Genomic DNA, 25550 nt, shown 5'->3' with positions numbered 1-25550 from the left:
CGTGCATGTCACATGTGTGTTTGCATGCACATGTGCATGTATCTGCACACACATGTGCCTTGTGTCCATGTGTGCACGTGTGGGGTCATGTGTACATGTATGTGCCATGTGCATATGTGCACACATGTACATGTATCTGCACACACGTGCCTGTGTGCCTGTGTGTGCAGCACGTAGGCATGTGCACATGTGTATGTGCCACGTGCATATGTGTATGTGTGCATATATCTGCACATACATGTGCCTGCGTGCCCGTGTGTGCATGTGTGGTATGTAGACATGTGTGCACACATGTGCATGTGTGTATGTGTGCAGGTATGTGCGTGTGTGCCTATGAATACATGGAATCCCCTTGGGGATCCCGCCCAAGGCACAAGGATCGGGAAGCAGGGCAAGGTGTCACGCACACCCCGTTCATTGTCACATTTATTTACTTTGAACGTTTCCCCCTGACATCTACAGGGAAGCGCTGGCCTGGCCGTGGCCCTGGGCATCTCGGCGAGTGGGCATTTGTCCCGTCTTGTGTGTTCTTTCCAAAGTCACAGCACAAAGCACCACCACCACCCAAAGGAGTCGCCCCAGCTCACGGGCCCCCTCCCTGGTTCCAGCAACACTTGTGGCTGATTTGCCCAAACTGGACACAGGCTCCCTTTATCAACCACAGAGCTTTGCGTTAAACCCAAACGTGCACAGCCAGCTCCGCCGGCACGTTACCAAGGGGCATGGCGGGCACGACCAGGACGGGGCTCCACGCCTCGGATGTGCCCAACTGTGACACGGCGGCAGAACGTCAGACACGGCACAGCTGGCCGCACCCTGCTCCGCCGGCCGGGGCTTCTGCTGAATCTAAACTCCTGTGTTTTGTACCAAAGGGTTTTATCAGCGCGCACCGGCCGTTCAAAAGCAACTCCAACACAGGGGGAACAAAACCCAGATCGTTAACTTTAGGGGCAAAGGGCATTTTTCTGGAAGGTTCTATGCACGGGACATTGGTCCTTTAAGTAGTAATGAGCTACAAAGCAAAACTCAGTGGTCCCCTGCTTGTTTTGTTGGTCAAAGCCTGAGGTGAAAAAAAAAAAATCAAAGCCTCGTTCTGCCCAGTACAGCGAAGCCTGTCCCGGCCAGCCCCGCTCGAAGCCCTTCCACCAGTAAAGGAGGAAGAGGTTTCCCCAAAGGACGTTTCTTAAGTGGGAAATAAAACAAAGAGCAGAGCGGTCAGTAGGGACATCTTTCTACTTTGTCTATTGTACAAACCCGAACTCGGTGTGAGAGGCCAGGGATCAGCGACCTGCCATCCCGCTCAGAGGCGGCATTCGGGGGAGCAGGGGGGCCCTGAGGGATCCCCAGATGTCGGGGTGGGGGGTTCTGAGGCCCTGACAGGCAGCGCTGTTTTTCCCCGATGGAAAAGCACCGAGAGCCAGGAATGAATGAATTTTGCTCACTAAGTAACCGGAGCGGGGTCCCTGGAGCCGGGTCACCTGCCAGGCTCTGCTCAGGGGTCGCCCTAGACAGGCGCTTCACACGCCCAGGGCCTCCTTCACTGGTTACCTACTGGGCTGGGGAGCAGGGTGGGGCTGTGCCAGCTGGGTCACCTCTAACCGCGCGGCTCTGAGCAAAAGCCAGCTTTCGGCGCTGAGCCTGGGTGACAGCGATGCCACTGACGCAGCACAGCGCTAGATCACCTCGAGGGTGAGAAGACATATGGGGGTTTCTGCGCGCCATAGACAAAGTCCTAATAAGCGCCCCATGTCTTTGCCCTCCCTCCCCAGAGCCCTCCGCGGCCAAGGGCCTTTGCCGAGTTCGGAGCTGTCTTCCAGGCTTCTCCCCGTGTGGGCGAGTCTGAACAGGCTCTGTCTGCCGCGTGGCCCTGTATGGCAGCGCGGATGGGTGCTGAGTCACCACGGGTTCGGGCTCCCAGCTGGGCCACCCCATGAACCATAACCCCAGGCATGGGCCCCAGGGACGACCTGAGGTCCTCACTGCGGGCTCCTGCGAGGTCAGGGAGGCTGGCCTTTTCAGGGCAGGTTAGGGTTGAACTTTAACATCTGCCAGACCCAAAGGTCATGCCATGGAGTGGCTGGTTCTGGACCCTGACTTTGGAAACACCCACAATGGGTCAAATGCATCCAGATCCCGGGAGGAAGGCAGGCGTGCCCTGCGAGGAGGTGGGGCGTCCACTCAGGTATCTCCGCTGCAACCTGCACCCCATCCTCTGCTGCTTTGAACCAGAGCAAGAGGGAGAGCGGGTTGGGCCCCTGGCCGTGACCACAGCAAGGCCCAGCCGTACTCTCCTGGGGTGCCCGGGAGGGAGGTCGTGTCAGGGAGCCGACCCCAGGCCTGTGGACGCCTCCCTTCTGCTATAGGCCCAGTGCTCACACCCAGAAGGGTCAGTTCCCCAGTGTCCAGAAGCCTGGGGGAGAACCTATTTTTCCAAGTTCTGGAAAATGGGAAGGTGGTTTCTATGCCCTGATATAACCCGACACGGCTCCTGGAGCTTCCACCGGGCTCTCCTGCCCCACAGAGTCTCCTGGGAGAACCAGCGTCCAGGGCCCAGCTCCTGACTTCTCTCCAAGCTGCCCTCGATCAGGACCGAGCAAGCTGCGTTGAGAGCGGGCGTCCGTCTCCCGGGGCGGCCCCCGCCGGCGAGAGGAGACCCGGGGCAGGCAGCCCGCGCCGCCGTCGGACTCTCCTTCCCGGCCGAGCGGCCCCCGAGCCCACAGCCAGCAGCCCTGCGGCTCCCGGTGCCCGACGTCCAGGCCCATCGCTGGGGCGGCGGACAGTCCAAGCTTCATCCAAAACACTGGTTCTCAAAGGGCTGGGAAGACGCGCCGCCGGGTGGCTTCTCGCAGCCCAAGGGACCCTGCTGACCTCAAGCGCATCCTTCTCTCTCCCATTGTGGCAAAATACAACATAAAATTGACCACTTGGGCCCCTTTTAAGGGTCTAGTTCCGTGTCATTGAGCACATTCACTCTGCTGTGCGACCATCACCACCGGAGCGTTGTCATCGTCCCAAACTGACACTCTGTCCCCATTAAACGCCAACTCCCCACGCCCTCCCCTAGCCGCCGGTGACCCCTGTTCATTTATGGGGACTCTCTGTCCCCATAAATGACAATTCTAGGAGCCCCGCATAAGTGGGATCCTCCAGGACTGGTGTTTTTATTCAGTGGTTTACTTCACGGAGCACCGCGTCCTCAACCTCCATCCGTGTCGTAGCAGGTGTCGGGATGTCCTTCCTTCTCAAGGCTGAGTAACAGGCCCTGTGCGGACGGGCCCCATTTAGTTCATCCGTCCATCCATCCGCCCATGGACACTGGGGTTGCTCCCAGCTTTTGGCGATGGTGAGTAATGTGGCTGTGAACACGGGTGTGCACAAATACTCGTTTGAGTCCCTGCTTTCAATCCTTTGGGGGGGCGTCTCCTCCTTATTCTCTAGTCTTTATCACGCCCCGGGGGCAGCAGGTCCACATGTGTCCAGCGGGTCTGGGGGCAGTGGGAAGGACGAGAACCGGGCTGCATCCCTGTGTGCTTGCATCCAGCTGGCCACTCCCGGGTCGGAGAGCAGCGAGGTGCCCAGGCCTAGCCTGTCTAGAACCTGTCTGGTCCCCGGGGAGGCCGTGGTCAGCCTGACAAGGGTGGGGGGTGGTCCTGCTGGCAACTCTCTACCCACATCACACCCAGAGAGAGGAGGTGGAAAGTCAGTGCAGCCACTGCAGCCAGAGAGGAGGGAGCATCCTGCGTCCCAGGGTTGGGGGTGCCCGGCCTGGCTCTGAGCTTGCGCCCCCACCCCCTGCCCCGATGGCCATGCCTGCAGGCACTGGCTGGTTCCCATCCGCACTAAGAGGGGCTTTGCAAACCGGCTCAGGAGGAGGGAGCGAGGAGTGGCCGCCACAAAGCGGGGGCGGGGGGGAGCCCCCCAGGACGTCCAAGGGCCCCCCCAGCCCGCCCTGGGGGGCAGCAGCAGACGGGGTGTGGGAGTCGGGGCGGGGCCGGGAAGCGGGCGGCGCCGCGGGCCCGGACACCCCTGGCTGATCTGGAGGAAGCCTGCCATCTGCTGGGCGCGCGGAGGTCCCTCCCGCAGCTGAGGTGCCACCGACGGGAAAATGGAGTTTCGGGGGGCCTCGTCCTCCGTTCTTCCCGGGGCTGGCGGCGGGGGGGGGGGGTCGGGAGCCGCTCAGCCCTAAGGCCCAGCCAGGCCTGATCCTGTGGCCCCGGGGCCGCGGCAGCTCTGCCCAGAGCCGGGCTGGTGGCCCCTGCAGCCCACGGGCACGTCTGTCCCCCGTGTCCCCCCCCACCGGGGCCGGGGCTGCGGGGAAGCACGCTCCTCGCTCGCCCGCCCGACAAAGACGCCTCTCTGCAGGCCCCCCTGGCGCTGCGGGGCGCACAATGCGCCCTTTCACCCTAGGTGGCTCCCGTGGAGCGTGGCGACCTCCCTGGGGTGCCCGGCTGGCTGCTGGCCCTGCACTTTGCTGCTGCTGCTCGCGGTTTGGAAGCTCAAGGAACTGTCACTTGCAACTACTGTCAGGGAGACTTCCCAGACGTGACGACCACGTTTGTCATGTTGCCCTTACCCGCAGGGGAAAGCCCAGGAGCCTCTGTCTGTCCACACTCTTCCAAAAGGGGGTCCATGAGCCCCATTAGATGGTGGCCACTGGATGGCCAGAATGGGGAGCCCGGGGAGCCTGCAGCGAGCCTGCTGTCACTCGACACCCTTCCCGGCAGCCCGGCAGCCCGGCAGCCCGCCAGGCTCGGAGAGGGACCATAGCTACCAAAAATAATCCTTCCAGTGTTTAAATATTTACAGAAACAAGACGGACCCTGGTGCCTTTACCATCTATAGAGTCCGGCCCTAACTGCCAGCCCTGGGGCTTCTGGGAGAGGCCACACAGACCCCACCCTCCACCCCCTCTGCTGGGTCAGGGTCTTACTTACCCCCCACCTCCCTGACGTGTCCGGGTTCCCTCCAGGGACCCACAAGACAGCCATTTCCAGCTTCTGACTCCCACGTTACCCGACCCTGGCAGGCACCTCCTTCCGTTAGCCCCTCAGGACAGGCCCCTCCTGGTTGAAAAGGTTTGCACCCCATTTTGGAGATTGTCAAAATAAAATGGAAGAGGACAGAGGTGGGCCATCTAACCCTTGGGCCTGGGACCCCAGGATGAGACAGGGTTCAGGGGGCTCCCAGCCGTGGTTCTCAGGACCTCAAGGCCACGTAGGGGCCACTCCCCATGATGGCCTCGTGGACGCGTCGGTCACCGTGCCCACTGTGTGGAGGAGAAAGGTGGGCAGTGAGGGTAGGGACTTGCCAGGGCACGTGGCCAAGCGGAGCCAGGATGTGACCAGCGGTGGGGCTCCAGGGCCGCCAGGCTCAGGGACCATCTGCATCACCGCCTGCGGCTAAGGGAGGCCAGGGGCTTGCTCTAGGCCACCTGCTGGCACCAGCATCCAGGTCTCTGCTCTCAAAGGGCAGCCAGTGTGGACCAGTGTGGCTGGGGGCTCCACCTGCCCCGGATCCTCAGGGAAACCATCCTTTCAGATTCCCCAAAGCAAGGAAGCATGTTGTGGGTACAGGTGGAGGGGCTTCCGGGGGCCCTTTGCCCCTGTACACCACAAGGATTTGAGGAACACTGAACAGAAAACCCAAGTAAAAATGCCCTTTCTGTTTACCCTGCTGGGAACGAATGTTAAGGCAAACAGAGGTAGGAGAACATTTCAATCAAAAGATCAAGGTCAGGGGCGGCTCAGTTGGTGAAGCGACTCTTGATTTTGAATCGGGTCATGATCTCAGAGGTGCGAGGTCGAGCCCCGTGTCGGGGTCCATGCTCTGCGGGGAGCCTGCTTTGGATGCTCTCTCTCTCCCTCTCTCCCTTTGCCTCTCCTCCTGCTCTCTCTCTCTCTCTAAAATAAATCAACCTTAAAAAAAAAAAAAAAGGTCATTTGCCCCCGCTTCTCAATTTTAGGGAGAATTTCATCCGTATTGGGTTACATTGCAACAGCCAGGCTCAGGTCCCCAAAGACAGAGCGTGGCTCCCCGTGTCACCTGGAGCGTGTCTCCTCCCACGTCACTGCCTCTGTGACCTCACGCTTACATCTCTCAGAGGCTGATGCGGGCCTTGGGCCCTGCAGGGCCCCCACCAGGGCTGCTGATGTAACCCCCAGGCGCCCCCGGGGACTCGGGCTTCCTGCTCCTGAAGGCGGCTCCACGCAGTCGGAGCAGAAGAGCTCCCCGGAGAGCATCCCCGCGGCCCTAGTGCAACAAATCATCCAGGGTTGCATCAAGGACCCCCAGAGGGGCTGTCGTGGTTTGTGAGCTGAGCAGAGAAGGACAACAGTTTCATTTTCCTGTCCTTTGACATGCCCTCCTGCAGCGGGAGCACTGAGTCCCCAGGGAACCAGTGCTGCCTCTCCTGGATGCCGGACTTGCTTCTTTTCCGTTCTGGAGGGAAGGATGCACTTCTTTCCCCGCTGTCCGACAGCTTTAATAGAAAGAGGCCAGCCTGCTGCTAAAGAGCTGACGGTGGGACGCCTGGGTGGCTCAGCGGTTGAGCATCTGCCTTTGTCTCTGGAACTCCAGGATCGAGTCCCACGTCGGGATCCCCGCAGGGAGCCTGCTTCTCCCTCTGCCTGTGTCTCTGCCTCTCTCTCTCTGTGTCTCTCATGAATAAATAAATAAAATCTTAAAAAAAAAAAAAAGAGCTGACAGTCCTTTGGAGGATGGTCAGCAACCACATGACTTCAAGGGGACCCACCACCAGGTGCAATTGCTTCCTTGGGTGACACCCTTGGCGGGGGACCTCCGGAATCCCTGCTCAGAGCCAGGGAGGGGCAGGTCTGCAGAACGTCCCTAGCAGGGAGGGTCCCCAGCAGAACACTCTCCAGACCTCCTCCTAGGAGCGGCCCAACTGTCATGGACAAAGGGAGAGGGGAGGTCCAGGGGGCAAAGGGCTGCCCAGAGAAACCTAAACACGACGCGGAGGACACCAAGGGCAGCTGGCCGACGCGGTGGTCGCAATCCCCACGGGGCATCAAGCACGTGAAGGATGGCGAGTCCACACAGACATGTGTTCTACGGGACAAGTGCACAGCGGGCTTCCCAAGACGCCAGTACGAAGGCGGAACGCAAGCACTTCTTACCAATAGCCTGACATTGATGACGTGTCTCGGTGGTAATGTCTGGGCCACGTCTGGATCACAGTTAAATTAGTTTGACGTGCCTCCGTTTCACTTCTTAAAAGGTGGCTATTAGACCCCGCGCAAGTATGTTCAACCGGTTTTTTGCAAAGATGCAAAAGCCATTCGATGTCAGGGTGATCTCGGGGGTGCTGAGCTGGCCCATGATGAGAGCAGCTCCATGTCTCGGGGGCGCTGGCGGCGACGCCAAGCTACTCGGGGAACGCCACCACCCGGAGCTCTGCACCCACGTACCCACCCCATGGGTGCTTGGAAAACCGGCGAGACCCGTGCAGTGTAGCCACCTCGACTTCCTGGCCTGGAAGGTGCACTGTGGTGTCAGGCAGGGTGCTGGCATTCGGGAGGTGGGCGGGCTGGAGGTTGTTCATGGTCCCTCCCTCTACATTCTTTTTTTTTAATTAAAAAAAAATTTTTTTTTAAATTTATTATAGTCACACAGAGAGAGAGAGAGAAAGGCAGAGACACAGGCAGAGGGAGAAGCAGGCTCCATGCACCAGGAGCCCGACATGGGATTCGATCCCGGGTCTCCAGGATCACGCCCTGGGCCAAAGGCAGGCGCTAAACTGCTGCGCCACCCAGGGATCCCTACATTCTTTTTTTTTGTGACTTCCTATGACTCTACAGTTATTTCAAAACGAAGTGTTGGGACGCCCGGGGGGCTCAGGGGTTGCGCATCTGCCTTCGGTTCAGGGCGTGACCCCAGGGTCCTGGAATCGAGTCCCACGTTGGGCTCCCTGCAGGGAACTTGCTTTTCCCTCTGCCTGTGTCTCTGCCTCTCTCTTTGTGTCTCGCATGAGTAAATAAATAAAATCTTTTTTAAAAAGCGTTTAGAAACGAGACGTGCGTGGGCTCAACATTACATTTCCACGGGGCTGGGCTGGTTTGGACCAGCATCAGCCCACACGGCCCCCGTTGCCCTGTCCCTGTACAGCCCAACAGCAGAGAACTTGTTTTTATAAGGTTTAATTTTTTTAGGGCAGTTTTCAGTTTACAGAAAAATCGAGTAGAGGGTTCCTAGAGATCTCCCCACACGTACGCACACGCGCACGCCCCTTCCCCGTTGCCGACCTCTTGTCGTAGCGGGCGCACCTGGTATGACTGACAAGGAGCAGCCCATTACCGTGACGGGCCAAGGTCCAGGGCTCCAGTGGGTTCGTCCTGGTCTTGCGCACTCTATGGGGCCGGCGTCCCAGTCATCCAGAGGAGCCCGGCCCCTGGGCCTCCTCCGCGCCCCGTCCACGCCCTCCAGCCCCCAGCAGCCCCTGTCCTCTGTCGCCGCAGCCCTGCTTTCCCCCAGAACGTCGTCCGGCCGGAGCGCGCACAGCTCAGCACGGAGTCTTTTCGGACGCGGCGATACGCATTCCGGGCTCTTTAGGTCTTTTCGTGACTCGTCTCGAGCTCATTTCCTTTCAGCAACGACTACGGTCCCCCGTCTGGACGGACGGTGGTTTATTTCTCCGTGCGACCCGCTTGCTCCCGGGTTTCGGCAGTTAACTGCGGGGGCTGCTTGCTACAAGCACCCGCGTGCAGGTGTCTGTGTGAAGAACGGTCTGGAACGTTTTCTTCAATGTCGAAAAAAACCAAGAGGAGGGGAACAGTTCACGACACGTGAAAACGCCACGAATTTCAAAATCCGGGGTTCATACGTGAAGTTTTATTGGAAGCTGGCCACGCCCCATCCCGTACCTGCGGCTGGTGGCGGCCCCTGTGACCTGCGCAGGTGACCTGAGGTCGGCGCCTCCCTGCTCTCCCTGCAACGCGGTGAGAACCGCACCCGCCTGGGCGCCAGCACACGTGTGCGGGGTCGAAGGGCGTCCCCGAAATGCGTGTCCACCCGGGACCTCCTAATGTGACCGTCTCGGACGCAGGGTCTTCACAGAGGCGGGTGTCAGGGGTCTCCCGAGAGGCGGCCCCGGATTTAGAGCCGGCCCGATGTGCGACGCCCGGAGTCCTTACGAGAACAGGTGTCCGGGTGCTCGGAGGAGAAGGCCACGTGAGGACAGAAGCAGGGACGGACGGATGCCCCCCAAGGTGGGCAGACCTCAGAGGGGGTGCGGCCTGCAGACCCCTCCCTCTCGGGCTTCCAGCCTCCCGACTGGGAGAACCCATTTCCGTGGTTCTAAGCTGCCCGGTTCGTGCTCTGTCCCCGCAGCAGCCCCAGGACGGCGTCGCTGAGCACTCAGCGTTGGGCTGGCACGCCGTCGGGCGCCAGGCCAGCGTCCCCGTCACGCGGACCCCGCGGGTGACCCGCTGTGGCCTGCGTCCTCTCTGGGTGCTTCCTTGGTCCCCGTGCAGGCCCCGCTTCACAGATGAGGACGCACGGGGAGATGGAGCGCTGCCAAGGTCACAGCCAGGGGCCACGGGGGGGGGGGGGGCGCAGGTTCACATCTGCTCTGACCACAGAGCTCGCCAGCCTCCGAGCCCTGCGGGACCCACGGGGCCTCGCCTGCCCGAGCCCGCCTGCCCCTTCCCTGCCCGGGGTTCTCAGGAGCCGGGGGCAGCTCCCTGGCCGAGAGCAGGCAGCAGAGGGCACGTCCTCGGCCCTGGACACCCGCCAGGCTGCCCAGTCTGCCCGCCGGAGGCTGCGGCCTAGGCCACGGGGCTGGGACCCGCCGGCCGCCCTTGCTGAAGCAGCTTCTTCCAGAGCCCGGTGTCGGCCACTCCGGGCACGAGGAGCAGCTGGTGACTGCCACCTTGACTGCGGGGGGGGCGGGGGGGGCGGGAGGGAGGGAGGGACGCCGGCACGGAGCCTGCCGAGTGCTACAGAAACAGAAGACAAGATTAGTCTTAACGAAGCGCAGAACAGATTGCAGGGTGTCGGGAGATGGGATGTTTTAAAGAAATAAATCTCAGCTCCCGGTTACAGAAGCACAAACAAACCCAAACAACAGATCTTTGGAAGCTGCCAGCTTCCCGGCTGCCAGGCTGCTGCTGAGGGCCCAGGAGGGGCGAGGGCGGGTGTTCCCGGAGCATCTCCTCAGGGGCATCGGGGCGCCAGGGCGGGCCCAGGGCTGAGCGCAGAGGAAGCTTCCGGAAACCTGGAGGAAGGGGATGCACCCCTTCTACCTCCCGCCACCCCGTCTCCCGCGAGCTCCTGGCCGCTCGCCTCCGCCTCTCCGGGACCCACTCCCGCCCGCGCACGGCATTCCACAGCTGCCCGACAGACGGGCACCCCCTCCTGGGTGGCAGCCGCCCCCAGGCCTTCCCCAGCCCCAGGCGGCTCCAGTGCTGCTGGGGCGGCCGCCTGGGATGTCCCCTAGTGGAAAGAAAAGACACGGTCACCTCGCCCAGAGGTTCCCCGTCCCCGGACCCCCTGGTCTGCCCAGGGTCACGGCCTTCCCGCCCCCTCCCCTGCACGGGCGCCCTGCGGCCTGGGGTGGATGCGCTGAAAAAGAACGGCCAGGCTATTTGTGAAAAAACCCGGGGCCTCACACCACCTCCCGCCCGGAGCTGGCTTAGGACCCCGGACGGCCCCCCCAGGCCCCTCGTGGCGGATCCCTGGCAGTGACAGCTCCAGGCGTTCAGACCCGGGCCACTGAGCCTGCCAGCTCCAGATCCTTCTGAGAGGCTGGGATTCTCGCCTCATTTCCGTCCCCTGTGCACGGGCCGGTTACACCGACGACGACGAGAGACATCAATAATTCAGCCTTTACGGCTGATAGCCTGGTGTCATGCGGCCTTCTCCTCCTAAAGGCAAAAAGCACTTAAGATACCATTTATTTCCGCCTCGCGTCCTGCGGGGAGGGCCGCCCGGAGTGGGCAGGAGCGCCCCCGTCGCCGCCTCCTGCCTGTGGCGTCAGGCCCACCCGAGTCCCCGGGCGCCCCCGGAAACCAGCGCTGGGGGCGGGGGCACCTGGCCGCCTGCTCTTTTACTCCTTGTCTCCCAACAGAGAATCCGGGGGCCCTCGACGCCACCTGCACCCTCCCCACGAGGGCTGCGCCGCGGGGACGGGCACCGCCCGGCACGGAAGCTTCTCGCCTCGTGGGGCTATCAAAATTTAAATTTGTTGAGGACAAACAAAATTAAAAATCCAGCTGTTCAGTCTCAAGACGCCCATTTCCAGGGCTCGACAGCCACACGTGGCCAACGACTCCTGCCCGGGCAGCGTCGCCGCCACGGAACCTTCTGGTGCGCGGCGCTGCCAAGACTCCAGAGAGCAGCAGCGCGAGGCGGCCGGTGGCAAGCACAGCTGAACGAGGCGGCCGTAGCCGTAGCCGCGCAGAGCGGCGGCGCGGGGAAAAGGGTCCTCGCCCCCCGCGGGCGGGCTGGGCCTTGGCGGCACTGGGGGCACCTCCCAGCCGAGGCGGCGAGGCCGGCGCACCGGGAAGAGCAAGAGGAAAGGCGGGAGGCAGGTGGGCATCCGCGCAGGGCAGACGAGCAGGACACCAGGGGAGGTGGCCCAGCTGTCACCAGCCCGTCCCCGCCCCCCGGGGTCCCCCCGCTCTCCTAGACTCACGTCTGCACCTGCTGGACCACGGCACCAACGAAGCCACCGTGAGAGCCCCAGTTCTGCAACCTGCACGCCACCCTCCACGCGGGACGGCCGCCCTGACACACGCGGCAGGAACGACAAGAGGATCCAGGCAGAGAGGAAGCAGCAGCCCTTCCCCGGGGGCAGGAGCACAGCTCTGGGGACCTGGTGGCAGGTCATTAGCGTCGGTTTTGCTGGCAGGACCTCAGTTACTGGTGAGCCCCGGAGAGCGTTTTCGCTAACAGGCGTGCGGGCCAGGCCGGGAAGGCCAGTCTGAGCCGGGCAGCAGTTTAACCGGCTATCTAGTTTTATTTATTTTTATTTTATTTTTAAAAATTTTTATTTATTTATGATAGTCACACACAGAGAGAGAGAGAGGCAGAGACACAGGCAGAGGGAGAAGCAGGCTCCATGCACCGAGAGCCCGATGTGGGATTCGATCCCGGATCTCCAGGATCGCGCCCTGGGCCAAAGGCAGGCGCCAAACCGCTGCGCCACCCAGGGATCCCAACCGGCTATCTAGTTTTAAAACGTGGTTATTTATTTTTAAAAGATTGTACTTATTTACTTGACAGAGCGAGAAAGAGAGCGAGCACACGTAGGCGGAGCTGCAGAGGGAGAGGCAGGCTTTCTGCTGAGCGGGGACCCCAAGCGGGACTCGATCCCAGGACCCCGAGATCACCACCTGAGCCGAAGGCTGATGCTTCACCGACGGAGCCCCCCAGGTGCCCCTAAAACTCGGTTTTTATCCCATATGGCCACAGAACAACATTTTTGAAAACTGAAGACAAGTAAGACCTTACTCGTTATCACGATATGGTGACGTATCGCTGCCGGGTCCTCTCGACCTGTGCGGTCAGCACGGTGGCCACACGCGCCATTGAAATTTATATCCATCAACATCACGTAACATTAAAATGCAGGGCCTGAAGTCACACCGCCACATTCCCAGGGATCCCCGGCTGTGCATGAGGCCAGGGGCCGCTGCGTCGAGGCACAGATCCGGGGTCTGGCCGGCGTGGCCTCCCCGCCCCACGAATCGGGGCCTTTTCATAGACTTTAATCAAAATGTGCACGGGACCTGCCCCCTGTTCTGCTGTCCGGACGCTGTGGTCTCCGTGTGAGCTCGGCCTCCCTACCGCACACTCCCACCTGCTGGCCCGGAGGTGGTCAGCAGTCGGGAGTCACGGACACTCGCAGAAATCGGGGGGTGCCCCCCTCCTCAGGAAAATGCGCCCCCGTGAGCACACACACAAGAGGTGGCTATGGCTTCGGGGGCTCACTGACCCCAGATAAGACTGCTCTGACCGCGGCGGGGTCAGCTCCTTCCCGGCTGCTGGATGTTTAAGTTCTTTCCCCCTTTTCTCCGTTGTAAGAAGCACCGTGATGAACATCTTCGCGCAGACGCGTTTCATTTGTCATTCAGACTATTTATGGAAAGTGTTTCAGAAGACCACTTGGGAGGTAGGGGCCGCGTTCAGTGCTCCAGTGCACTTCCCGGGGAGGGGGTGGGGGCCGCAACCGGATGCCGCTCGGGTCCACACGGGGGTCCTGGCATATTACACCCCACACCCACCGGCCCTCCTGACTGGCCCCGGGGAACTTCCAGGGCGGACGAATGACTGGCTGGCCACTGACCTTGGCCGGTGGTCATCCTCACCTGTGTGCCCATCCCAAGCCCTGATTCCCGACACCGTGGGCGGCACAGACCCCAACCCTGCGCTGGGGCCCAGACCTCCGCGGGAGCAGCAGCTCTCTCTCCTCAGCCTCCCCATTCCCCGGTGGACCTTGAGTGGCGTGGCCCTATGGTCACGGATTTCGGGCCATCACTGTGCTGGGAGCGGGGGGGTTTGGGCAGGGCAGGTGGCTTGGCCACCTAGGAACCGGGTCCTACCCCGCTACACCCCACCACACCCTGGACGCTGCCCTTCTGGGAACTACCCGTCACATATGGAATGTTGGAGGGACTCCCAGATGCAGAAGGGGTGACCCTCCTCCTCCCCCCTCCTCCTCCATCCCCCCTCCTCCTTTTCCTCTCCCTCCTCACTCTCCTCCTCCCTCCCCTTTCCTCTCCTCTTCCTTCCCCCTCCCCCTCCTCCTTCCTCCCTTTTCCTCCCCTCCCCTTCTCCTCCTCTTCCTTCTCCCTTCCCTTTTCATCCTCCCTCCCCTCCTCCTTCTTCTCCCTCCTCCCTCCTCTCCTCCTCATCCTCCCTCCCCTCCTCCTTCTCCTCTTCCTCCCCTCCCCTCCTCATCCTCCCTCCCCCTCCCCCTTGTCCTCCTCCTCTTCCTCCTGCCCCTCCTCCTCCTCCTTCCCCCTCCTCCTTCTCCCTCCTCCCTCTCCCTCCTCCTTCCTCCCTCCTCCTTGCCCAGCCCCAGCCCCAGCGGAGCCTCCACATGTAGTTCTTCGGTTCTGCCACTAGAGGGATCCCGTGAGCCAGGCCCGTCTACACTACCCTCCTGGGGACCCAGGTCCCAGGGACATTAGGAGGAGCCTTGGCTCCAGGAGCAGCTATATGGGCGCATGCCAGTCCTCGAAGCCAAGCCCTGCTGCGGGGCGCCTGCTCCCCCTGATGCTGGCGGCGCTCTGGACCTCCGCCCAGATGCCCTCTCTGTTCCTGTGGCCCCCGGATTCTGAGCTGCGCTTCTCAACCAGGCTGCTCGCTGGAAGCCCCCGGGGGATTCAAACGCTGCTCGTGCCTGGGCCCCAGGCCCAGCAGCTTTGGACTCATTGGTCTGGGTGCCTCTGGGGGCACTGGGCGTTTCCAAGGCAGCCTGAGGCATCCTCACCTGCGGCCAGGTGGGGAGCACCTGTCCAGTACACCTGGCCCTTGAGTCTGAGATTCCCAGTCCCACCAGTGTGTGGGCGCTGTAGGGGGGTGGGGAGGAAGGGAGGGAGGCACACCTTCTAGGGGCTCCAGTGTGGTGGCGGAGACAAGAACCACACGCGGAGCTCAGAGCGTAAAGCAGCAAAGCAAATGTGCACGGCAGGGGCTGGCCCAGGGCCCAAATCTGGCTCTCGTCAAATCTGCCTCTGAAAAATGCAGATTCCAGGGCCCGCCCAGCCCCTTCCAGAATCCACATCTGCGTTTCCAAGCTCCCAGCCACCTGTCATGCACGGCTGGGCCGGGAACCAGTGCGCCCCCGTGTAACACCCATCGGGACCTGGGACGCGGGCAGTGCCCACGCCACCCACCTCGCTAAGCACCTGCTCCCGGCCAGGAGGCGGGGAGAGGTCCCGTCCGTCTGTCCTGTCCTAGCACAAAGCCTCAGCCCCGCTGGACGGACACGGCCGGGAGAGCGAGCATCGTGGATCTGCGGGGACTCTGGTGGCTGAGGCCCCCCATGGCCCGCACTGCCGTCTGGGGCGCACACCCAGAGATCGGTGCACTGTCCGTGAAGCGGCTCTGAGCAAGCAGGTGACCCCCGACGAAACCGCGTGGGGCCGGGGTCTGCAAAGCAAAATTACGGCTCCTGAGGCCACAGAAAGGCCTCCTGAGGCGGGAGCCCAGCCCCTGCACCCAGAGACACCCGCTGCTCTGGCTCGGGGGTCTGCACGCGGCTCAGAGTGGGGCCGTCACGTCCAACCACAGGAATTCATAGTCAGGAGTCACGAAAAGGAGGTCCTGACACACGCCACGGCATGGACATCGCGCTCAGCAGAAGAAGCCAGACACAAAAGGCCACGTATTGTAGGATTCCACTTTCCTTTCCTCAGGAAACATCCAGAACAGGCAAGTCCATCGACGCAGGAGGCAGGTTAGTGGTTGCCGGGGCTGGGGGAGGGGGAACGGGGAGTGGCGGCGTAGTGGGGATGGGGTTTCTTTTGGGGGTGAGGACAGAGTTTCGGATCTGGACTGTGGTCGCTGTTGCACAACACCCCGAGCACATGAAACGTCGCTGAATTGTACAATTTTAAATGGCCGCGGCAGCAAATTTCATGTTGTGTGTATCTTCGCACAATTAGGAAAACAAAACAATTTCCTGATGCCTGGGCCACCCCGACTGTCTGGGAAGGGTTCTCAGCGCTGAGACAGGTGGGCAGGATGGCTCTGTCATGGGTGGGGCTGTCCCAGGGCCTGGGGGGCGCTCGGCAGCTTCCCTGTCCGCCCGCCAGAAGCCGATGACATCCCCACCTTCAGCCCTGAGACTGTCACACGTGCCCCAGGGCTGCTCTGGAAGCATCGGGAACTGCCTGGGCTTGAGGAGCGTATACGAGGTCCCCTGGGACATTCTCAGGGGCAGCCGGGGTGGGGACCCAGCAAGGCAGACAGAAGGCAAAGAGGTGACCCCACGAAATGGGTGTTACTGTCCTCATCTGACCAACGAGGAGATGAGGCTCCAAGAAGACAGGGCGCTCTTGCCAACCAGGTCTCCCGAATTCCCAGATCCAAGCTCTTCCACGATCAGGCGCCCACGGGGCCCATTATGCCAGGCCCTGATCCTGGTTCTGCCACTAAAACCTCAGCCATGTGACCACAGGCTGGGCCCAGAACACCTGGGTCACAGTAAAGATGGGAGCTCGGACCCTGTCCCTCCACCTGGGCCCAGGGTGCTGGGCCCCTGTCCCCCTCCACCTGGGCCCTGGGGTGCTGGGCCCCTGCACGGTACCTGTGCTGGCAGGGGCACCGCCAGGGGCGCTCTGACCGAGCTGTGCGTGGGAAGCCAGGCTCGAGCTTGTTCCCGGCCTGGGTCCTGTGCGCCCTCCAAGGCTTGAGACAAAGGTTATGAGTCCACCCTCGGCTCTGACGACCACGGCTCATTGAGGGGATACACCGGGTAAGAACCCATCTCGACTTCCTTCTCCTTTGCTCCCTGGCTTACGTCCGTCCCGTGTGACCTCGTGTCCTCCGGGTCTGGGTTCACATCCGGCTCCGCAGGCCTGCTGGCATTGTGACCTCCGGCAACTTCAATAACCTCTCTGTGCCTCGCTTTCCCTTTCTACACCCGGGGGTAATGTCAGGACCCGCCTCCCAGGGTTTGGGGCAGTCGCGAGCGTCATAAGCGTAAGTCATCCTGCCACACAGGCCTGCTGCCCACGCAAGGCTGGGACCATCCACCCCCAGCACGAGCCTGGCTCCCAGCTTGAGTTCACTGTGCTGCTGAGTCAGCGCCTAGGAGCATGACCGTCACCGTGTACCTGGACATCTAAGGAGAGCGAGCACCACAGCCAGGCCACAGGCAGGGGCTGCCCACGTCAGGGGTGGCCTGGCCCGCGCTGGCCTGGCCACTCTGGGTTAGTGCCAGCCCTCTGCTCGTGAGCCTTGTGCCCACCCAGCCCTGTGAGGCCCCCTAGTGATGCTGCGACGACCCTACCCCGCCAGGTGCACCCCAGGGCGAGGTAACTCCTGCCGCAGCCGGCCCCTGCCCGTGTGGCCTGAGCCAGTGAGGCTGCCCATGTGCCCAAGCACCTGGTAACCTGGGCGCTCCGGCTGCGGAGGGAATGCCACCCACATTCCTGCCAGGACCCTGTTCCAGCCTCTCACAGCTCAAGGGTCTGGGCAGAAGAGCTAAGGATCCCCCACGGCCAGGAGGCTGGGCCATGTGCCTGCCTTGGCTGCAGCCACGAAGCCTTATGCCACCAGCCGGGAGTCTCTGAGTGTGCCATCTGCAGGGGCTGTGGGATGGGCGACAATCTACTGTCCCCCCAGGGATGGGAACAGGGGACACCAGGATGCCCAGGGCCTGGCCCTGTGGGGTCTAGTCTGGGTTACGGGGCAGGTCAGACCTGGCAGGGAAGGCTTAGGAGGACAGGGGACAGAGGTGGAACCCCCCATGCGCGTCCTTCACCATCGCCTTGGGGGGCATCAAGTGATGGGACCCGGGCGTCGAGGCCTGGCCTGGGGAGCGCGGGACCCCGGCAGGCCCCCCTCAGCACTTAGGGAGCTGCTCCCCAGGAGGCCCCGGTGGGCCTGGGGTCAGACTGGGACTCACCCGCTCTCGCTGTCCAGGAACACGGAGCTGCCGCTGTCCCCCAGGGCGGCGCTGATGGGCGACAGGCAGAAGGGCGAAGAGAAGGCATCAGAGTCCGAGTCGAAGGAGCTGTCCCTGCTCACGCCGTCGGCCGACAGCTCCAGGGAGCCCTCCTCCTCGCCCGCCTCGGGCCGCGGCTCCCGCCCCTCCTCCGTCCCGTCCTGCGAACTGACCGCCGACAAGATCCCGGAGTCGCTGTGCGCAGGCGGCGGGGCCATCCCCAAGCCCCGGGCCAGCTTGTCCCCGTCCTCGGAAGGCGGGGAGGGGCTGACACGCACGGTGTCTGGGACGCTCTGCGCCACCCCCAGGGCGTCCGCGTCTCTGGGGATCAGGGCGGGCCTGGGCTCCGTGGGGGAGGCCTGGTGGGGGGCCCCCAAGCTCTGGGCGCGCCGGCCCCGCGGGCGGGGCGCCTTGCGGACAGGGGAGCTCTCCGGGGTGATGTAGCGCAGCGCCTCCTCGTCCTGCCTCTGGATCCGAGAGTTGGGGACCCACGTGAGGATGAGGGTGCTCCCCAGCAGCTCATCCTTCTCCATGTACAAGCACAGGTAGCCTGGGAGGGTCAGGAGGACAGGCCGGTTAGGGACGGTGATGCGCGTGCCGCCGTGGCTTGTGGCGGAGGCCCGGCCCTGGTCAGCAAGGACGCAGGGAGCCACCACGCGGGGAGCCCCCAGGCTGCACACACAGCCCAGCCCCAGCACAACGCGGCCGGGGGTGCGTTCAGGCTTGAGGCGGGTGAAAGCTGTGGGCACCTGCTAGCACCTCCGAGCAGATTCGGGGGCCCCGGGCCCCCAGGCAGTGACCTGTTGTCACTTTCCATGCATGGGGAGCCCCGTCCAGCTCAGAGCTCCACCCTGTCCACGGGGTGATGGCCCCAGGGCTTTTCTGCCTGTGGCCAGCTTCCAGGTCTGGGGGTCCCGGGAGCCTCATTTCACCATGGCTGGGAGCAATGGAGGCTGCGGACCTTATTTCTGTTTCATACAAAATAAATCCAGACAGGGGTGTGGGGCCTTTTGCGGCCAGTTGTGGTCTCAGCATGTCTTCTTCAACTCAGCTTTGCGGAAGGAGGGGCCGTCCCTGATGTCAGGCACCAGGCTGCTGCCAGGGACCCAACAGAGTGGTCCCTTTCAGGCCGCAGCCAGCGGGTGGGCTCTCTGGGGTCCCAAATGCTCAGCCTGCAGGCCGGCGGGGTGGGGGGAGCATTTCCTGCCATCTCTGGATGTCCTGGTTCCTGGGCCTAACAGGCCAGGTGTCCAGGGCTCCTGGTCTCTGCTCTGGAAAGCCCCCGGGGGGCAGGGGCTGGGCCCTGGCATCCCTCGGGGCTCTGAGGACCTGCACCAGAGTCTCCTGAGCCCCACTCCCGTCTCCAGAGGATGCCGGGAAACTCAGTGGTAACGGTGGGGTGCAGGTGAGGCCACGCGCTTAGATCCTGCAGCTGGGGACTGGGGAGGGAGCCCCAGGCCTCTGCCCCTGCCCCCCACCCAGCCTTCCAGCACGACAGCATCCCCACAAGCTCTCCCAAGGTTGTGTGGTCCTTTCTGATTTAGACCCGAAGAGCTACCACTCTCAGGCCCGACCTAGAACCTCTGTGTCCTCTTCCAATCCTCAGAGTTGGCCCTGGGGTCAGGCGTCCACGGCCACGTGCCACCCAGAGCCTGCACCCCCTTCTAGAGCACCCTCCGGGGAGGCAGGACCCTGGGACTCCCTGTCCACACAGTCCAGGCTCTGCTTCCAGGGCCCGCTCCTGAGCTGTCTGGGGGGGCTGTGGACGGGCTGGGGTGTCCACACGTGGGACCCCGAGGTCCCTCCTAGTGCAGGAAAGACAAAGTGAGGTCGGGTCTCCTGCTTTGGAGCCTGTCGGGCCGATGATTCCAAATCCGCACCTGACCCTCCGGGTGACTATAAAGACAGCCTTACCAAGGTAGGCCTCGTTCATTAACATAATCTAAACTTCCTTTTAATTAATCGATTCAGTCTTTTGTTGACATGTAACTTGCATACAGTAACGTGCTCAGACTTGATTGTGATTTATGACTTTTAGATGTCTTGACATCTGCTGTGGGGCCTCTGTCTGCGCTGGGTGGGCAAGTCCCCAGGCCGAGGCCAGGCTGCACCTGCCCTGGGGACCCTGCGCATCCTCCAGCAGCCTGGGGAGGCCACAGGAAGCGTGGGGATTGCCCGGAGCCTGCCCTTGCCACACCTCCACCCGGGGCTAGCCTTGGCAGTGGCCCAGCCTCCTGGTTCAAAAAAAAAAAAATGGGGGGGGGCCTGCCCGGGGCTCCGGGCACTCTGATGAGGTTAACATGCAAACAAAAGAAAGCAGTCCATTTATCTGTGGCAAGTCATTTGCACAAACGACGAAGGGTCACACAGGACTGGGGTATCACTAGCCCATTCTTTTGTCCCCATGGGCAGCAGGCCTGAGAGAACCGCCACCCCGCCCGGCCCCGGGGTGAGAGCCCGGCTGCTCTGACCCGATCTGAGAGCCTCAGATCTGTCGCCTGCCCCGGGGACCCCCGCGGTCGACGTCCTGGAGGAGAAGCTCTGCTGTGCGCCGTGACCCGCAGCCCTGCAGTGCACAGGGCAGCTGCCGCCACTGCAGGGCTCAGGATACAGCCTGAGCCCTGAAAAAACACGCAGTTTCTCTCTCTGTGACTTGGCACCAGAGAGCAACGTTGCTGTGGCCACAGGAAAAGTGTCCCCCCCCGGGCTAATGAAGGCCCCGGTGCTGCGGTGTCCCGGGCACGGCCCCAGGTTCCTACGTCTCCCTGCCACAGACTCCGGCTCCGAGTTCTCTTCCCTAATTTCGAACCAGTGGGGTTAGGGGGCAGGCGGGGACAGGACTGGTGATTTCCATGTCTCCAGATCGCCAGGCCGGTCCGACGCTGCACCCCGTTCTCCTCCCAGCCTCCGGGGCTGCGGGAAGGAAGCAGCAGCCACGCCCTAGGGCAAGCGGCGTGCACCTGCCACAGCGGATGGCGCCCACGGAGGACGGCGGCGCGCTTCCCTCCCTGCTGCCGGGGGGGGGGGGGTCCCCTGGTCCCAGCAGCCCTGTAGCGACCTACTGTCTTCCGAGGCTGATTCCCCTTAAACCGTCCCATCCCAGGTGTGTAAGTTAAAGGTCACCGGTCCCTTCGAAGATGGGGAAATTAGGACAGATGGGGAAGGGACACGAAAGCTTTCCGCAGCTGAGGCTTGGTTACTTTAGAAAGAAACGGGGCCGAGGGGCAGCCCGGGTGGCTCAGTGGTCTAGCGCTGCCTTCAGCCCAGGGCGTGATCCTGGAGACCTGGGATCGAGTCCCACATCGGGCTCCCTGCACGGAGCCTGCTTCTCCCTCTGCCTGTGTCTCTGCCTCTCTCTCTCTCTCTCTCTCTCTCGAATAAATAAATAAAATCTTAAAAAAAAAAAAAGAAAAAGAAAGAAATGGGGCCGAGGATTCCAAATCTGCACCCCCACCAGAGCAAACAGACTGCTTTATTTCATTTGCATGTTAATCCCCCCCCCCCCAGGCCCTCCCGCCTCCTGGGCTCACCTGGGTGGTGCTCCCCCAGCCCCTGCAGCCCCTCTGGGGGGTGCACGCAGATATTATTCTTGGAGTAGATGATCTCCCCATCCAGGACGGAGGGGGGCCCGCCGCCGCCGCCCGGGGTGAGGGTCAGGAGGTCCGAGGCTTTGGAGGAGGCCCGGCGAAGGAGGCGGCCCAGAGACATTGCCGGGGGAGTGTTTCCATCCTCCGCACGCTTCGGCCCAGGCGGGGCTCGTCCAGACGTGGCTGTGGGAGAGGGAAACAGACGAGGCGCCTCAGCCAAGGTCATGGGCTTGGGCCAAGTGTCCTTGGCGCTGTGTCCTGCTCACACTAGGGAGCTCGAGATGGATGGTGGTCCCTAACCACCGTGTAGGGCACGCTCGGTTCTAGGCCGTGGCACCAGGGACGTTTGGGGCCAGGTCGTTCTTCGTGGTCGAGGCTACCCTGGCCTCCACCCACTGGGCGCCACCAGCAGCGCCCTTTCCACCGTGCCCACCAACAATGTCACCAGCCATTGCATACGTCCCCCGGAGGCCAAACCATGCTGGTGAGAGCCACCGTCAGAGGGCTCTGCTCCCCCACAGCGATCTCGGAAAACCTCCGGACTTCTCTTTGCTCTGTTTTAACTCCTACGTCTATGCCAACAAGCCTCGCCGTGCTTCCCAGGGAGTGTTCTCCGGCCTCCATCCCATCCTTCCTGGCCTCCTCCACCGCCCGCACCCTGTCGCCCCCAGGCCCAGCCTGATGTCCCGACATGCAACGGGTCATCTCAGCTGGGAAGGGTGTCACAAGCAGTATTTGAAGGACAGAGTCTGCCTACAACTTGTTCTTTAAAAAAAAAATAAACGAGAGGGGCGCCAGGCTGGCGCTGTCGGAGGAACATGTGACTCTCGACCCCGGGGTCAAGAGTTCGAGCCCCACATAGGGTGTTGAGATTACTTAAATAAATAAAAACTTTAAAAATAAATAAATAAAGGGTTCCTTGGGTGGCTCAGCAGTTTAGCGCCTGCCTTTGGCCCAGGGCGCGGTCCTGGGGCCCAGGGCACGGTCCTGGGGTCCAGGGATCGAGTCCCGCATCAGGCTCCCTGCATGGAGCCTGTATCTCCCTCTGCCTGTGTCTCTACCTCTCTCTCTATGTCTATCATGAATAAAAAAAAGAAAAAAATCTTAAAATAAATAAATAAATAAATAAGTAAATAAAATAAAAAAATAAACAAGAAATGAAAGGATGAGATCCAGTATATATACAGAACTCCTAGAGTCTCACTGACAAAAAGGAGCAGAATGATTCACAGAAGAGTTAACCGAAGAGCTGATAAAAAGGAAGAATTCTCAAACGAAAGCCCAACACCCAGCGGACGGGCTGAAGGCAATTTTTATTTGAGCCAAAGGCCCAACAATCCAAGGCCTAGGCTCTCGCTACATGAACCAGACGCTTCCCACCGGCCAAGCTCCCGAATGCAGACCATCACTGAGCCGTGGAAAGAGCCACGGGTGGGAGCACAGAGCCTCGCCGCCCTGGGTCAGAGAGGGCAAGTGTCTGAGACTCAGACCACCCTGGGAGGGGTGCGCGCCGGCTTCACTGGCCGGGGGCATCCGCAGAGGGACCTCACCTTCCCCTCTTGGGAGGAAAACAAATGAAGGTGGAAGCCAATGTGATAAAATTGTCGATGGATGAATATTAAAGGGATGAATATGCAGCAGTGGAATCACTAAACTCTACCTCTGAAACTAAAAAAGAAATTAAATGAATAAATGAATACTCTGCTGTATGGTCCGTCCACATGACGGAATAGTATTCAGCCTTAAAAGGGGAGGACAGGGATCCCTGGGTGGCGCAGCGGTTTGGCGCCTGCCTTTGGCCCAGGGCGCGATCCTGAAGACCCGGGATCAAATCCCACGTCGGGCTCCCGGTGCATTGAGCCTGCTTCTCCCTCTGCCTGTGTCTCTGCCTCTCTCTCTCTCTCTCTCTGTGTGACTATCATAAATAAATAAAAATTAAAAAAAAAAAAGAGGAGGACACTCTGACACCTGCTATGGCATGATGGGTCCTGAGGACACGGTGCTCGGTGAGGTCAGCGTCCACAGAGGACAAACAGTGTAGGATTCCACTTACACGGGGCCCCTGGAGTCTTCAGCATCATAGAGAGAGAACATACAGGGGCTGGGGGAGCAGAGGGGATGGGACATTAGTGTTTTGGAGCCAGAGTTTCAGTTTGGGCCGATGACAATGTTCCGACACGGACAGATGGTGGTGATGGTCCCACAACAGTGTGAATGTACCTAATGCCACTGACCTTGCACTTAGCAAAGGTTAAGATGGTACATTTTTATATCATGTATATTTTACCACAATAAAGCGAGTTTTTGAACCATCAACTTACTTTGGGCTCATCGTGTTTTGTACGCTTCTCCCCAAATCCAGAGCCTTCCCTGAGTGAGGTTCTTTTTTTTTTTTCTTCTTTTTTTAAAGATTTTATTTATCCATTCATAGAGACACAGAGAGAGAGAAAGGCAGAGACACAGGCAGAGGGAGAAGTAGGTCCCATGCAGGGAGCCCGATGTGGGACTCGATCCCGGGTCTCCAGGATCACACCCCAGGCTGCAGGCGGCTCTAAACTGCTGTGCCACCAGGGCTGCCCCCTAAGTGAGGTTCTTCCTGCACAGGCTCTCGGGGTGGAAGGGCGGTCTCAGTGTGCCCTTGGCCGGTCCGGGGCCACGTCGATCCTCAGCCCACCTGGTTCTCTAAGGGCCCCTTCTGGCCCCCAACTCTGTTCTCAGGTCTCCCCAAAAAGGGCACCAACTCTCCCAAGCACAGGATTCTTCTAACCACTTCCTGCAGCCGGACAGCCACCCTTCCCCTATCTGCATCTATACCTAGAAAGATCCATCACTCCCTTCTCTCTACTCACTGAGGTTCCCAATATTGGCATCACCCTGAAAATCCCACCTGGGACCCTCACCTCCCCAGCCACAAGCCAAGGACGTCACTTGCTCTTGGCCACATCCGGGGCCCCGAATCCAGCGGCTCTCCCGAACCCACCCTTCTCAGGCTTCCCCCATGCCAACACTTTCAATGACCCCTCAGCCCCTCGGCTTAGGGGGCGGCAAGCTGGTTCTGAGGAGCACCAGACAGTAATCGTCTGTGTCCCACAGTGTGAAAGCCCCACAGACCGTAACCAGTAGGTGTGTCTGTGACCCAGTGAGACTTGGTTATTAGACACTCTGGCCTGAATCTCACAAATCTCCACATGTCACACACACAAAAAACACTCCTTTCAATTTTTTTCAACTATTTAGAAATACAAAACCCCATTCTTAGCTCGAAGGCTACAAAACAAGCAGAAGGCTTGAATTTGGCCCATGGGCTGCAGATAGCCGACCCCTGGCTAGGACCACTTTCTGGATAATCAGCTCCTTTCCACCCAAACCGCCAATGGGCAGCCTCTCTGGGAGGCCTTCCTGGCCTCTTCAGGTCGAGGGCATGTCCACTCGTTGTCTCTCACCCCCGGTTCTACTGTCTGAATTTCGAGGGCACGCCACGGCGCATGACACCCGTCTTATGAGAAACTCTTTAAAAAAAAAAAAAAACCGCACGGGCACCTACACATCACAACGTGCGTCGACCGTCCGACTAACCACCTAGAAAAACTATATTTGTATTCTAAGGAAGATTCTGTTATCCAGAACATTTTTAGAATTCAAGAATCATTCCAGGATTACAAGGTCGCTTAATGAACCCTACAGAAGCAGAACTCTCTTCTTTCCAAGACCGTCGCTGCCCAGTAGAAATCTAATTCGACCACATACACAATTTCAAATATCCTACTAGCCACATTTCTTAAGACTAAAGAGAAATGAGGAAGATTAATTTTGGTAATATACTTTCATTTAACTCATTATGTCCCCAACAGTATCATTTCGGCACGTAATCAATACGAAAAAAATGATGGATGAGCTGCTTTACGTTCCCTGGGCCTGCAGACTCTGGTGTCTGTTTTGCATTAAGTGCATCTCAGTGGGGACCAGCCACATGGCAGGGGCTCGTGGCCTCCGCGTGGGCGAGGCTGGAGCCGCACCTCCTGGGGCCTCCCATGGTATTCCCTCCTTAATCCGTCTAACCGCCAGACTGGGCTGCAAACAACTCTCAGCTGATTCTAAAAACCAAACCGTCTTTTAAGTGAAGATGTTTGCCACCGTGGAGGATAATCAAAAGAATGTGCTGGAAGATTTGAAGGGGATCCCAAAATACCAGTGCTCACAATCCAGCATTTTCCCACACGCCAGACGCGGATCTGATGCTCGGTGTCACTGCGGCTCTGGCAGCCGCGCAGCCTCCTTAAACGCGCGGTTTTGGAAACAAGGAAACAGGTGGCGAGCATTCAGGTCAC

At 60.6% G+C, this 25550-nt stretch overlaps 1 protein-coding gene across 10 annotated transcripts in view; it reads right to left on the bottom strand.

Moving 5' to 3' along the window:
• Positions 1 to 25550, bottom strand: part of TBC1D16 (TBC1 domain family member 16) — a 74936-nt gene that overhangs the window by 39632 nt on the left and 9754 nt on the right. For all 10 annotated transcript variants that reach the window (XR_011999479.1, XM_025999900.2, XM_025999898.2 and 7 more), the window contains exons 2-3: positions 21166 to 21405; positions 17597 to 18185 (exon numbers count right to left, since the gene is read on the bottom strand). Coding sequence is in view for 9 of the 10 variants with exons in the window: in XM_025999900.2 (XP_025855685.2) it covers positions 17597 to 18185; positions 21166 to 21343 (767 nt within the window). In the remaining variant the exon portion in view is untranslated. The remainder of the gene's footprint in view (positions 1 to 17596; positions 18186 to 21165; positions 21406 to 25550) is intronic.

Source organism: Vulpes vulpes, chromosome 2 (assembly GCF_048418805.1).
Source record: "Vulpes vulpes isolate BD-2025 chromosome 2, VulVul3, whole genome shotgun sequence".
NCBI classification, from domain to species: domain Eukaryota; kingdom Metazoa; phylum Chordata; class Mammalia; order Carnivora; family Canidae; genus Vulpes; species Vulpes vulpes.
Note: the sequence above shows the minus strand (reverse complement) of the source record. Positions and strands in the feature narration are given on the sequence as shown.